The 14,493-nt window shown below is 48.5% G+C and overlaps 2 protein-coding genes across 3 annotated transcripts in view; one reads left to right on the forward strand and one right to left on the reverse strand.

Annotated features, from left to right (window-relative positions):
* The window catches only part of LOC306853306 (limbin-like), a 21,384-nt gene extending 9,641 nt beyond the window's left edge, over nt 1-11,743 (reverse strand). Inside the window, exons 1-12 of one of the 2 annotated variants that reach the window (XM_079390623.1) lie at nt 11,507-11,743; nt 11,269-11,387; nt 11,102-11,152; nt 10,731-10,914; nt 9,631-9,731; nt 9,432-9,497; nt 9,166-9,300; nt 8,913-9,052; nt 8,490-8,817; nt 7,900-8,139; nt 7,364-7,533; nt 6,256-6,400 (exon numbers count right to left, since the gene is read on the reverse strand). In XM_079390623.1, the coding sequence (XP_079246749.1) occupies nt 6,256-6,400; nt 7,364-7,533; nt 7,900-8,139; nt 8,490-8,817; nt 8,913-9,052; nt 9,166-9,300; nt 9,432-9,497; nt 9,631-9,731; nt 10,731-10,914; nt 11,102-11,152; nt 11,269-11,387; nt 11,507-11,609 (1,782 nt within the window). In that variant the 5' untranslated portion in view covers nt 11,610-11,743. The remainder of the gene's footprint in view (nt 1-6,255; nt 6,401-7,363; nt 7,534-7,899; nt 8,140-8,489; nt 8,818-8,912; nt 9,053-9,165; nt 9,301-9,431; nt 9,498-9,630; nt 9,732-10,730; nt 10,915-11,101; nt 11,153-11,268; nt 11,388-11,506) is intronic. The other variant, XM_079390624.1, reaches the window with a different exon arrangement.
* A 116-nt stretch (nt 11,744-11,859) lies between these two features.
* LOC306853307 (evC complex member EVC-like) overlaps nt 11,860-14,493 on the forward strand; it is a 30,383-nt gene continuing 27,749 nt past the window's right edge. Inside the window, exons 1-4 of the mRNA XM_079390625.1 lie at nt 11,860-12,199; nt 12,524-12,622; nt 14,079-14,153; nt 14,226-14,458. Of these exons, the coding sequence (XP_079246751.1) occupies nt 12,017-12,199; nt 12,524-12,622; nt 14,079-14,153; nt 14,226-14,458 (590 nt within the window). The 5' untranslated portion in view covers nt 11,860-12,016. The remainder of the gene's footprint in view (nt 12,200-12,523; nt 12,623-14,078; nt 14,154-14,225; nt 14,459-14,493) is intronic.

Genomic DNA, 14,493 nt, shown 5'->3' on the forward strand with positions numbered 1-14,493 from the left:
AAAACCTCTTCTCGCTTCACACCAGAAGCCTTAACGAACTCTCGGACGAACGACTGGCCACCACGCCGTTTTTTCGCCTGACTCCTTCAATTTTGCATTCCAGCCGATTGCAAGGAGTGTTCGATACTACGATGGCTGCTGCAATGCAGACTGTCCCGGCTAGCGAGGGAGATGCTGTGCGACTTTGTTCATGCGGGAACAAAATTTCATGCAAAGACACACACCAGGTCTGCTCTGCATGTCTTGGGCTGAAACATGCCCAAATGGCGATCGAGAACCCCGGTTCCTGTGAACACTGCGCACGCTTCACTACGAAGAGCCTTCGTCGCAGGCTAGCACGCCAAGCTAGCCTGTCAGGCCACGATCCCCTCATGTCGCCTAGCCCCGTTCCAGCTGCCACTCCGCAGGTATCCATCCCTGTAGAGCTGCCCACCACGGCAGCTTTATCATGGGGTGAACAGCTTGACGTTTGCGTCCCTCTGACCAGTGTGTTTAGCACGGACGAGGAAGAAGACGCGCTCGATTTCGAGGAAGAGGGACAATCGGACTTTCTTCTCTCTGAAGAAGAGGAAGATTTCGAGGACTCCCCTTTCATTCCCCCTGCGCACACGGCACAACCCTTCGCCGCGGCGGGGACCACGGAAGATGCGGATGGGGCACCATCCCCGCTGCTCAGTGTGGATCTGCAAGATGTGTGCAAACGCGCTGCAGAGAAACTAAATATTCCGTGGCCGACCGTGGTAGCAGAGACTGCAAAGTCTCGCTATGAGGGTAAGCGGCTGCCGAGGGCGAAACGGGCAGCACGGCAGCTCCTTCCTGTGTTTCCAGAGCTCCTGGAGGAGCTTGCGGTGACCTGGAAGGACAAACCGTTCACCAGCAAGTTACCCGTGCAGGGAGGATCCGCTCTCGATGTGGAGGGAATGGAGAAAGTAGGACTTCTCCCATGGAGCCATTAGTTGCCGCGCACTTGCATCCAAAGCACACGGCAGCTGCAAATCCGACGTTGCCATCCAAAGCGGACCGTTTCCAGTCAAGCATGTCGGAACGCGCTTATAAAGCGATTGCTCTCTCTGTCAGGGCGCTGAACGCTACCTCTATGCTGACCGCGTACCAAGCGGAATTGCAGGACGAAGCGTCGACCATACCAGGTCAGACGCACTGGGAAGAGATCTGTGTAGTGACAGATCTCTCTCTGCGTCTTCAGAGGTGCGCGGTTCAAGCCGCGGGCAAAGCCATGGCCACAATGGTCATCCAAGAGAGAGGACGTTGGCTTAACCTGGCTAATCTCTCAGACAGGGAGAAAGAAGCTATCCTGGACACACCGGTGGTCACAGAAGGCATTTTTGGCTCGGCGTTGACACTGATGCAAAAGAGATGCGAGGAAAAGAAGAGGGATGATGAGGCTTTGCAGCTCTGTATGCCTCGGAAGGCACAGACTGCACCCCCCCCGCCACCTCGGCAGACTTTCGCACAAGTTACGGCCCGCCCACCCCCCAGCTATCGCATTCCTCGGTGGCAGAGACCGAACGTGAATGCAGTGGGTCACAGCGGAGTCCCGGAACAGAGAACTGCCTGGCCTAGGAAGAACTACCCGCCTGCAACAGCTCAGGCGGTCCAGCCAGCTCCTCAACCTCATCCTCACTCCCATCCTCAGGGAGCGAGGAGGAAGAAGAAGGCAGTTTGATGGGGTCTTCCCCGGGGAAAGGAGCACAAAAGCCCCCCCGTTCGCGAGCTCCCGTCCCCCAGATGTTCAGCGTTCGACAGTGGACGAGTTCCAAAGTTCCCGGATGTTCTGTGGAAAGATAGAGCCCGGTTGGGCCAGGGGAACCAGAGCAGTGAAAAGGACAAGGGATGGTGCAGTGGTGTACACCCACCCACTAGTCACAAGCATTTTTCATGTCCAAAACTCAATAAAGTTTTCATTGTATTCCCAAAACATGTTGCAAAACATAATTCCCCAAAAAACGTTGCAAAACACGTTGACAGACCACAGCATAACATCACCTCGGGGAGCTTTAGCTCCCTTAGGGGTGATGAGACGCTTAAACTCTGTCCGAGCGCTGAATGCCCACGCATGCGCAGTACAGACAACAAACTCGCTCACGGCTCAGCCACACGAGGGCGCCAGAACGCTGCAAATAAACAGTTGGCGAGAATGCACACGGTCCCGCTGGGTACTAAGGACAGTACAATTCGGGTACCGACTGCAGTTCGCCGCTTCCCCCCCGCATTTCAAAGGGATAATTCATTCTCAGGTGCGGGAAAAATTAAAGCATGTTCTTCAGGAAGAAATTTCCTCTCTGTTGAACAAAAGGGCTATAAGAGTGGTCCCACCCGAGCAGAGCCACAGCGGGTTTTACTCGAGGTACTTCCTCGTCCCAAAGAAGGGGACCCAAGCTCTTCGTCCCATATTAGATCTGCGGGCACTGAACAAGTACTTAAGAAAGTACAAGTTCAGAATGCTCACTCATTCTACACTCCTAAAATTAGTGCGCCATGGCGATTGGTTTACGTCAATCGACCTGAAGGACGCATATTTTCACATAAAGATATATCCACCCCACAGGAAATTCCTGAGGTTTGCTTTCCTCGGTGTGGCATACGAGTATCTGGTTCTACCATTCGGGTTGTCTCTCAGCCCCCGAGTGTTTGTAAAATGTACAGAAGCGGCACTCACTCCGCTCAGGGAGAAGGGCATTCGTCTCGCTACTTACATAGACGACTGGCTGGTGACAGCTCAGTCAGAGCGAGAAACGAGAGAACACACAGTTATGCTTCTGGAACACATACAGAAACTGGGTTTCAAATTAAACATCGAAAAGAGTGTTTTAATTCCCACACAGTCTATAACATATCTGGGGCTGTCACTGAACTCGGTGACATTCAGAGCACGACTGTCAGAAGACAGGGTGAGAAAATTCACTCGGTGCATGACCGATTTTCAGAGGGGAAACAGTGTTTCCTTTCGCACATGCCTCAGGCTATTAGGACTGATGGCTTCAGCCCTGATAGTTATTCCCTTAGGCAGACTGTTCATGAGAGAATTTCAACGCTGGGTAGCGTCTCAGGGACTGGACCCAATACGTCACTCCCGCAGGAGAGTAAGAGTGACGTCAGAGGCAGTCTTAGCACTGCGCCAGTGGAGACACCCGACCTTTCTGGTTCAGGGGGTACTCATGGGCGTGGTTCGAGCCAGAAAAGTGATAACAACGGACGCGTCGTTGTCCGGTTGGGGGGGCATTCACGAGGGCAGGATAGTGAATGGAAGATGGGATCAACATCTGACCAGTCTTCACATAAACTATTTGGAAATGCTAGCCGTTTTTCTGACGTTGAAGCATTTTCTTCCTTTTCTCAAAGGGCATCATGTTCTCGTGAGAACGGACAACACTACGGTTGTGGCTTACATAAACCGGCAGGGAGGTCTCAGATCACTTCCCTTGCACATGTTAGCACGCAAACTGATTTTATGGAGCAATACCAATCTTTTATCCCTGAGAGCGACGCACGTACAGGGTGTTATGAACCAGGGTGCGGATTTGCTTTCCAGGGGCAATCCTCTCTACGGGGAGTGGAAGTTGAACAGGGAGGTGGTCGAACAGATTTGGAGCATATACGGCAGAGCGACAGTAGATCTGTTCGCGTCACACGACAATGCTCAGTGTCCTCTGTTTTTCTCCCTGAAAGATCAGAGCGCGCCTCTGGGGATAGATGCGCTGGCGCACGAATGGCCTCGCACTCTCCTTTACGCTTTCCCACCGATAGCATTGATATCCCCAACACTTTACAGAGTGAGGGAGGAGGGACTAAAACTGATATTAATAGCTCCGAGGTGGCCAGGGAAGTATTGGCTAGCGGAGATCATACATATGCTGTACAAAGACCCGTGGTCTCTCCCGCTGCGCAGAGATCTTCTGTCACAAGCAGAGGGGGAGATTTTTCATCCTCATCCAGAACGCCTGGCACTATGGGCATGGCCTGTGAGTGGGTCAATTTAAATATAACCGGTCTGCCTGACAGCGTTATTAGAACCATACAAAATGCTAGAGCTTCATCGACTAGGTCTCTTTATGAATGCAAATGGGGCGTGTTCGGGCGCTGGTGCGCAACTAAACATGAGATACCCTTTCAGTGTTCAGTGGCAGTGGTTCTATCATTTCTTCAGGATTTGATAGACCAAGGGAAAGCGTTTTCAACCATAAAAGTGTTTCTGGCTGCTATATCTGCTTGTCACATTGGTTTTGATAATAAAACTGTGGGGCAGCATCCTTTGGTAGGCAGGTTTATGAAAGGTGCGCGCCGCGCCGCGCCAGTGTCGAGACCGATTTCCCCCTCATGGGACTTGGGATTGGTGCTAGATGCTCTTTCCATGTCCCCATTTGAGCCGCTGGATAAGGTTGATTTAAAAATATTGTCATTTAAGACGGCACTGCTGTTAGCTTTATCCTCGGCAAAACGCGTAAGCGAGATTCACGCGTTTTCAGTGCACTCAGCGTGTTTGCAGTTCATGTCTGGGGATGCAGGGGTAGTTCTGAAACCTAATCCTGCATTCATGCCCAAAATAGTTAAGGCTATCATTCCTCTTGAGTTAAGAGCCTTCTGTCCACCACCTTTTGCTTCATCAGAACAGCAAAAGTTAAATGCATTGTGTCCAGTGCGTGCTTTACGCATTTATACAGAAAGAACTAGAGGGTTCAGGGAAAGTGATCAGCTGTTCGTATCTTGGGCGAAACCTCGTACGGGAAAGCCGATTACTAAGCAGCGGTTGTCGCACTGGATAGTGGAGGCGATCTCGCTGGCATATTCCAGTAAGGGTCTTGTGTCCCCATCTGGTTTACGTGCACACTCAACAAGGGGAATGTCAACGTCCTGGGCCCTGTTTAAAGGAGTCTCGTTACAGGATATTTGCGAAGCGGCGAGCTGGTCCTCACCGCATACATTTGCAAGGTTCTATAAGCTGGACGTTACAGCTCAGACTTTAGCGCATGCAGTATTGAGCGTTGGAATGTGAATCACGAGTCATGACTCGTTCAGCCCCGCACGCAGTATTGTGGTTGGCAGGAGACTTCGAGGCAGGCTATCTGGCAATACGGGAGTTAGGATATCCCATAGTGAGACACCGAAACGTATGCTTGAAAGAGAACAATAGGTTACTTGCGTAACCCCGGTTCTCTGATAGCATTAAGTGAGGTGTCTCACCAGATCACCCTCCTTGCTGTGCGAAGCGAGGAAGAGGTGTGCTTGTTTTGAATGTCGTAGTGACGTTGTGTCGCTCCTTTATACTGAGGGGTGGGGAGGCCACTCCCAGACACAGCGTCACGTCTGCCAGCCAATTGGGGCTGGCGTAATGTAATAGGGCTTCTGAGGAATACGCGGAAGGGGCGTATCCCATAGTGAGACACCTCACTTAATGCTATCAGAGAACCGGGGTTACGCAAGTAACCTATTGTTTTAAGCTCAGTCAAGTAAGTAGCGCTTTATCTAAGCTATGTTGACTTGGGTTTGCTCATGGACAAGCTGTATATTGTCTTTCGTGTTTTATAGTTACTGTTTGGTTTATAAATGGCATGCTAATGTTAGTTTATATGTTTTGTTTGTAGAAGGACTTTTTTTTATAAATTTGTGCACATCAATTCGTCCACTTTACGGATACGATGCTGTTGGGGTGTTTGGAACTGGGGGGTTCAGTTTCAGAGGACAGTGGTAATAAGGCCTCACTTCATCGTTTGGGGTTTTGGATACTTTTGGATTAAGTGTCTCTCTGGATTACTTTACTTACTGCACACTTCATCATTGCACGGGACAATTGACTCTGAGCTACGACTCATAGGGATTGCTCTACAAACTACATGACACTGGTCATATAAAGTTTTCTTTTCATTTCGACTGCAATCCTGAATGTCAGTGCTAGTATTGTGTTTGTGTGTTTTTTTTATTGCTTGCTATTTTGATTTCTTTGGATGTTTTTTTTTTGTAAATATATTTTTCCTGCTCTTTCAAACGTTGGTGTTTGATTTATCTGTTTAAATGTAAGTTTGGTCGGTGGATCCCTCCCTCTAATTATCTTGTAGCTCGCCTCTCTAGGGTGTTCTTAGGGGGACCGTTACAAGCTGCATCAAATTGCTTATTCTTGCTCAATTGGGGGGATTTTCATCATATTCTCACTATATCATACTTTCTGAGCCTTTTATTTAATGTCAGACTTTACAGGTTTACACCTTAACACAGCTCAAAAACATACACACACACACACACCTTCTCAGACAGCAGCTGCCGTCTCCTCTTGATGATGTCACAGCGGATGGCGCTGCACTCACGACTCACACTTTCTTCTAAACTCTGTTTCACCCGCAGAATCTCCAAATGAACATCAGAACACTGTTGGGAGAAACCACACCCCCTACACACACACACACACACACACACAAACACAAACAAACAATAAATATCTGTTCTAAAAGAAAGAAAAATATGTATAGCGAGACACGAGCGATAAGAGTACAGTAGTATTGTAGATGACATGTAGTTCAGAATTCACTACACTGCAGTACAGCACAGCTACTGTAGTATGTAATGAGTGATGAAGTATGTAGTATGTGATGGTGTGGTAGTGACGTAGCGTGTGATGGTGAGGTATATTGCGTGTGTGATGGTGAGGTTGTTGCGTGTGTGTGTGTGTGTGTGTGTGTGTGTGTGTGATGGTGAGGTTGTTGTGTGTGTGTGTGTGTGTGATGGTGAGGTTGTTGTGTGTGTGTGTGTGTGTGTGATGGTGAGGTTGTTGTGTGTGTGTGTGTGTGTGTGTGTGTGTGTGTGTGTGTGTGATGGTGAGGTTGTAGCGTGTGTGTGATGGTGAGGTTGTTGTGTGTGTGTGTGTGTGATGGTGAGGTTGTAGCGTGTGTGTGATGGTGAGGTTGTAGCGTGTGTGTGATGGTGAGGTTGTAGCGTGTGTGTGTGATGGTGAGGTTGTAGCGTGTGTGTGTGATGGTGAGGTTGTAGCGTGTGATGGTGAGGTACGTAGCGTGTGATGGTGAGGTTGTAGCGCGTGTGTGTGACGGTGAGGTATGTAGCGCGTGTGATGGTGAGGTATGTTGCATGTGATGGTGAGGTTGTAGCGTGTGATGGTGAGGTTGTGGTGGGAAGGTGAGGTATGTAGTGTGTGATGGTGTGGTTTGTATTTTTTGATGGTGAGGTATGTAGCGTGTGATGGTGAGGTTGTAGTGTGTGTGTGATGGTGAGGTAAATAGTGTGTGATGGTGTGGTTTGTATTTTTGTGATGGTGAGGTTGTAGTGTGTAATGTAGGGTGTAGTGTGTGTGTGTGTGTGTGTGATGGTGAGGTTGTAGTGTGTAGTGTGACGGATGTACCCGTGAGCTTGTGCATCTCTGATGCGTCGCGCACTGCTGCTGAACACCTCACTTGTCACGGCCTGAAGACTCTGGAAACTCTGCAGCAGGAAGCGTCGCTGCGCATGTCGCTCAGCCAGCAGTGCTCTCTGATTGGCCAGAATGACATCAAGCACCTCCTCGAGAGTGTCCTGGGGCAGAGCCACAGCACACATTTATAACATTCTCAGAATGTTAGAAATTATATGGTTTCTGACTTGACTTAGACACTGTTGAATTCACATTTATTAAATGCAAATTCAAAATTCTCATAAAAACAGATGCATGGAAACCAAAGTCAGGTCTCTTGTTCAACTAAATTAAAGAGAGTGCAAACCGAAGAGAGAATGATCTAGTGTACGTCACAGTGCTGCTGCTTGGAAAAACCTGCAGCACCAGGGCATTTCCAGTTTACTCTGCAGTCTGACTATGAGCTCACGCCACACATACAGCAAACAAGCTTTAACTTAGAAACACCAGTGCAGTCGGTACAGACGTCAGACTGATGGTCAGCCCACCTGACAGCTGTAGTACTGCAGCAGGAGTTTGTCGGCGGTGCTTTTCTCCAGCTCTCCCATTCGGACAGCCTCCTCCAGCTCCTCACCAAAGATCTTGTGCAACTCAAAGCGCCGCTGCAGAGCCTGCTGCCTCTGTGCCTGCGCAGACGCGTGTTCATGCCTGACCAGGAGCCGCCTCTGCAGACGCTTCAGCTCTTCTTTATGAAGCTTCTCCAGTAGAGAACGAACCTCCAGCACATCCTGATAACATACAACACGCATGTTCTTACTCAGTATTTCTGTCTTGATTTCCAGTACAAATATCAAAACATTTTTAAAGGGGTCACATGACGATGCACTAAAATATATAATCAACTTGTAACACTCCAAAGATGAAAAACTTGAAATTGCATCATATGACCCCTTTAAATCAAGATTCATTTAGTGGAGAAGCAAAACAACATTTTGTTTTCTGGAAAAAATAATAAAAATGAAGTGGGTTTATGCTTAAAAAACATCTGCCAATGGGGCCAGAAAAATAAACTTGATTCAATAGGAAAGTCAATTCAGGTATATTTTTGTGAAAACATTCATGTTCAGAAGAGCATCACCTGCGGCCGCGGCGCGTGCTGGAACAGTTGCTCTGCGTGTGCCGTCTCGCTCATGTGTTTGCGCTGCTGTGCTTCCATCTCCTCCTGCGTCTCCAGGTTACACTGAGCGGCGAGAGCTGCCATCCGCGCCACATGCTCCTCCTGGACTTTCCCTTCCATGCCCACGATCTGCCCATGAACGACCCCCAGAACACGCCTCTCGCCCCGATCACTCAGACGCCCCGCTGCCCGAACGCCCACCAGCAGCGCAGACAGCAGCCCCTTAAACATCTGCACCCGCACTCGCTCCACCCACACCGCCGCACGCAACACACACGACACCTGCAGACTGACAGAGAGACATGTCTTTATACTCACACACACACACACAGACACTCACACACACACACACACAGACACTCACACTCGCGTGCACACACACACCTGTCAAGTGCTTGAATCATGTTTTGTGGATCCTCCAACATCACGATATCCACAAATTTATCCTCAAACGCTGCCTCCTCATTGGCTGCAGCAGTGATGTCACACTCATATGGCCCCACCTCTTCATTGATGCTGCTTCTCTAGAAATTAAGAAACAACAGAGTCATTCACAGCTGCACTCCATCCATGCATGCGCTGCCGGGGCCGATCTCACACACACACACACACAGTGCTGAGACTGGAATGAACTGACCGTGTGTGGAGCGCAGCTGCAGAGTCGTCTGCGCTGCAGGAAGTTCACACTGACCACACCCAGAGACGCCAACAGGAGCGTCAGGAGAAACGAGACCACAAAACCCACGAAGAGAAGAGAGCGATCCACACCAGCCTGCCACACACACACAGATTAAACAAACACACTCACAGAACACACACACACACTTTTGTGTAACCAGCTACTGCTGCTGGTGTGTGTGTGTGTGTGTGTGTGTGTGTGTGTGTGTGTGTGTGTTTGTTTACCTGTTCAGTTGTTTTTATCCTCACAGTGAAATTGGCGATCACTGGACCAAACAGATGAATGTCATTCTGAAATACAATTTTCCAGAAACAAAACAACATTGACAGCATCAAAAAGGTCCAAGTCTTCACACGCACACACACACACCCCAGCATGCACAGTGTGTGACTGACAGACAGACAGAGGAGTGGATGTGGATACCTGAGTGGCGTTGGAGAAGGTCAGATACGCTGGGAGATTGAGAATCTGGTCTCTGTTTCCTTTCACGCTCATCCTGTACAAAACCACATACTGAGAGCCAGCTACACACACACACACACACACACACACACACACACACACACACAAACAGTGAGTATATGTTTGTTTTCTACGTTGTGTGTGTGTTTTCTTAGCTATGATATGGTCTATGACTATAGATGAATGTGTGTGTGTGTGTGTGCACTGTAAAAAAAATATATATATGATTGCACTTAACTACACTCTACACTACACTATGATTTAACTCTACACTACTAAAAATGTTACATGAAAATACTGTTGAATTTAACATTTTTGGAAGAAAATAAAACCACTGTTTATTTTCAGTAAATATTTTATGTTACAATTAGGGCTGCAGCGATTCGACGTCATCGATTACGTCGATTATAAAAATACGTTGATTAGCATGGAGCGCGTCGACTCGTCGCACCTTTAGCCACGCCCACCGCGCGAGCCTGCTGTTGCTCTTAACTTAATTATTTTAGTTCAATCAGTTCCTCAATTCAAGCCTCAAAACTGCTCAAGTTTCCTTTAAAAAAAAGAGGAAAACACATCTCTTGGTTTTATTAGTAAAAAGTCCTCAATATTTTCTATACAACACTGAATCACAATTTCTTAATGAAATATACTCACTATTTTTAATTATCACCTTCATTTTTTTTAATGAAAATTACAAGACCCATGATTCATTTTTTACAGTTTAGCAGAATTTACTGTTATTATTTATTTATTAATTTAACTAAAGAATTCATCAACTGATAAGAAAATAATAAATGGGGTAATTGAAAAATAATCAATAGATTAGTCGACAATAAAATTAATTGTTAGCTGCAGCCCTAGTTACAATGGATGTTGTGAAATGAATGTTTATCGTGTTATTTTAGTGCTGTGTGTGTTATCCTGGTGTTTGACACAAAAGGTCTGTTGGATTTACTGGTTTAACATGTACTTTTTTGGTAAATTACTGTTTTAAAGTGTCGAGGTTGATCTGTGAGCATGTAAGCACATTCTGCTGTGTTTTTCCAGAGTGATGTTGGTACCGCGCAGTGAGTCGGCGCTGAAGGTCTGGAAGCCTCTCTCCTGGACGCTGCTGTTGGTCTGCAGCAGAGTGACCCCCGACACAGAGTCACGGATGCAGATCTGCGACAGATCACCACCCTGCTGAGGATTACTGACCTGCAGACGCACCTGCACCTGCGCAGACACACTTCCCCCCGACTCCACCTGCAACACACACACACACACTCATATACATACACCAGCACCTGCAACACACACACACACACACACTCATATACATACACCAGCACCTGCAACACACACACACACACACTCATATACATACACCAGCACGTACACACACATACATATACACACACACAGCAGTCAGTGAACATGGGGACAAACACACCTGAGCACACTTCTGGAAGGAGACTCCAAACGCTGAAGGCTTGGTCTCTCTCTGAATGAAACACACATCAGATCAGACCAGACTGAGATCAGCAGCCAGAACAAAAACACAACAGAGAGCTGACAGCTGAATGATGGATGATTGACAGATATCAGTGCAGATCTTACCCGCTGTGAGGCGTGTCTGGTGCTTCTCTGCCCCGCCCATTGACCAAATAAGGTGTGGGAGGCGTGGCCTGAGATGGCGTCCTCTGCGTACTGCTGTGAAGTGATTCTTCGCCTCATCTCTGAAGAAAAAACAAACAATAAAACAAACTACTGTCTGTTCTTTACCCCCCCCCCCAAAAAACAACAACAACTAACAGATGTTTACTCTGAGATTTAAAAAGAGCATGAATTTAGAAACCTTTCCTGCGCTGTACTTCCTCCTGGTGATCGATGGATAATGCTGCATTGATAAACAGCAGCGCGCTCATAATCACTAAACACCCATCTCTCCAAACACACATCTCACCGCGAAGATTAATACAGTTATTAATGTCGCCAGCAGCACTGCTCTTCAACGCTGCAGACGTGGAAGTAAATATCTCACGACTGACTGAGAAGAAGAGCGCATTTCTCCGTTTGTTTTTCCATTTCCGTTTTGCACAACTTTTCCAAAGATTGGAAACTGCGGGAAGCCCCGCCCCCGCACGCCTCCGATTGGCTCAATGAGCAACATTCCTCAGGCGATGCCGCGTTCGATTGGCTGCAATCGCTGCCAATCAAAAGTAACAGTTCAGCGGACAGTAGGAGATACGGCGTTATTTTGTATCGCGCTCGTTAAAGCAGGCTTTAAGCTGGTTTGCCAACCGCCATAAAACATCCGAAGAAGAAGAAGAAAGCAGGCTTTACGCGCGTTAACCGTGCTTTTGAGATGCGTTTTAACGCCTCGCGGGACTCGTGCTCGGAAAGTGTGCTGATAGAGGCGTCAGAGCCGCGGGGTCCGCCGTGGGGTCCGGTAACGGGTGTCGCGGTGTCCGGTGCGAGTCTCGCGCTGATCGCAGCCGCGCTGCTCTTCCTGTGTCACCGGAAACAGCTGTATAGCGTCGCCGCGCCGGTGAGAAACGCTGCCGTTATTCTATGCACTTGAACCTGTGATTACTGTGAAGAATAAGTTAATAAACCCCTTCAGGTTATGCGCACAGTATGATTAGTGGAGCTGTACCTCATCTGTTTTCAGCGCTCGGTAAACGAGCATCATACACCGCTACTGATTTTATAGAAAGATCATTATTGTGACTACAGACTAAACCTGAAAATAAACTTCATCAGTGTTTCTTTTGTTTCTTAGTAATTTCTAACTGTAAGGACATCACCAGAGGGAAGTTCATCAGGTGTGTACTGTTAGTTTTTGATGGTGAGAGTGTTGTTGTGTCTGAAGGTGTGTGAAGATCTGCGGAGGCGTCTGGAGGAGTGTGAGGAGGAGAGCGACTGTGACAGCAGGAGATCAGCAGCAGAGGCAGAACCTGCTGAAGGAGCCGTACGTACCACTAACTCCTCCTTCACCCCATCCTCACTCCATCCTCACCCCATCCTCACCTCATCCTCACCGCATCCTCACTCCATCCTCACCGCATCCTCACCCCATCCTCACCGCATCCTCACCCCATCCTCCCTCCATCCTCACCCCATCTTCACCCCATCCTCACTGCATCCTCACCGCATCCTCACCTCATCCTCACCGCATCCTCACCCCATCTTCACCCCATCCTCACTGCATCCTCACCCCATCCTCACTGCATCCTCACCGCATCCTCACCGCATCCTCACCCCATCCTCACCGCATCCTCACCGCATCCTCACCCCATCCTCACCGCATCCTCACCCCATCCTCACCCCATCCTCACCCCAAGCTCACTCCATCCTCACCTCATCCTCACCCCATCCTCACCGCATCCTCACCGCATCCTCACCCCATCCTCACCGCATCCTCACCCCATCCTCCCTCCATCCTCACCCCATCCTCACCCCAAGCTCACTCCATCCTCACCCCATCCTCACCCCATCCTCACTCCATCTTCACCCCATCCTCCCTCCATCCTCACCCCAAGCTCACTCCATCCTCACTCCATCCTCACCCCATCCTCACTCCATCTTCACCCCATCCTCACTCCATCCTCACTCCATCCTCACCCAATCCTCACTCCATCCTCACTCCATCTTCACCCCATCCTCACCCAATCCTCACTCCATCCTCACCCCGTCTTCAGCCCATCCTCACTCCATCTTCACCCCATCCTCACCCAATCCTCACTCCATCCTCACCCCGTCTTCAGCCCATCCTCACCCCATCCTCACTCCATCTTCACCCCATCCTCACCCAATCCTCACTCCATCCTCACCCCATCCTCACTCCATCTTCACCCCATCTGCATTAGTTGCTAGGAAATCAATAATGTCATACTTTTTAATAGTGATAAAATCTTTGAAGTAATTAGTAGAACTTGCCTGTTTCGCCCGACTCTCACCTCGTCCTTGAACTTTGCCTGTAGCTAAATACAGTCAAATCATCTTTATTTCCAAAACGCTTTATACTGATAGTTTCAAAGCAGCTTCACAGTTAAATCCTCACTGAGAAAGTCAAAGGCGACGGTGGCAAGGAAAGCAAACTATGATATAGTTTCTATCAGGTGTGTCAAACAGAACGTCCTGCAGAGTTTAACTCCATCACGAGTTAATAACACAAACTTCCTTCTTCTACTTGATGAAATGAAACTTCCCCAAGTGATGTTCACGAGGACATGTCTAAAAACGAACTGGAAGTCATGTGCAGTCCAGTCTGGACCAGTTTCAAGACTATTTCAAATATACATACACAACTGGAAATACATGCGTTTATAAGTTTAGAGAAATTTGAGTACATAGTCTGTTTATGTGCAGCTTGATTGAGAGAAATCATCTCAGTAACTGCAGCTTTCTTCTGTTCTGGGCGTCAGTCGGCGGTGAACAGCGATGTGGCAGCATTTGCTCTGAAGGCGAGGGTGGTGTATCCCATCAGCCAGAGATTCAGAGTGAGTCCTGATCTGCACTCAATCAGAGCTTCAGTCCCGGCTCGGTATTAATGTGTGTTTGATGAATGTTAGCCGCTAGCAGATGGAGCCTCCAACCCCTCCCTGAACGAGCCGCCCAAGCGCCAGGCCCCGCCCAGCCAAGACTCCGCCTCCTCGCTGGCTGGCGATTGGCCGAGCCAAGAGAGGGACGACGATGATGATGATGAAAGCAGTCAGTTCATCTCCTGTGACCCTTCATCTAAAACACACTCCAGTCACGTGTTCAGGAGAGTCCAGCACTACCCACAAACCCCGGGTCACTCACGGTCAGATACACACACTCACAGTCTCAGTCTCACAC

Source organism: Barbus barbus (genome assembly GCF_936440315.1).
Source record: "Barbus barbus genome assembly, chromosome: 33".
NCBI classification, from domain to species: Eukaryota; Metazoa; Chordata; class Actinopteri; order Cypriniformes; family Cyprinidae; genus Barbus; species Barbus barbus.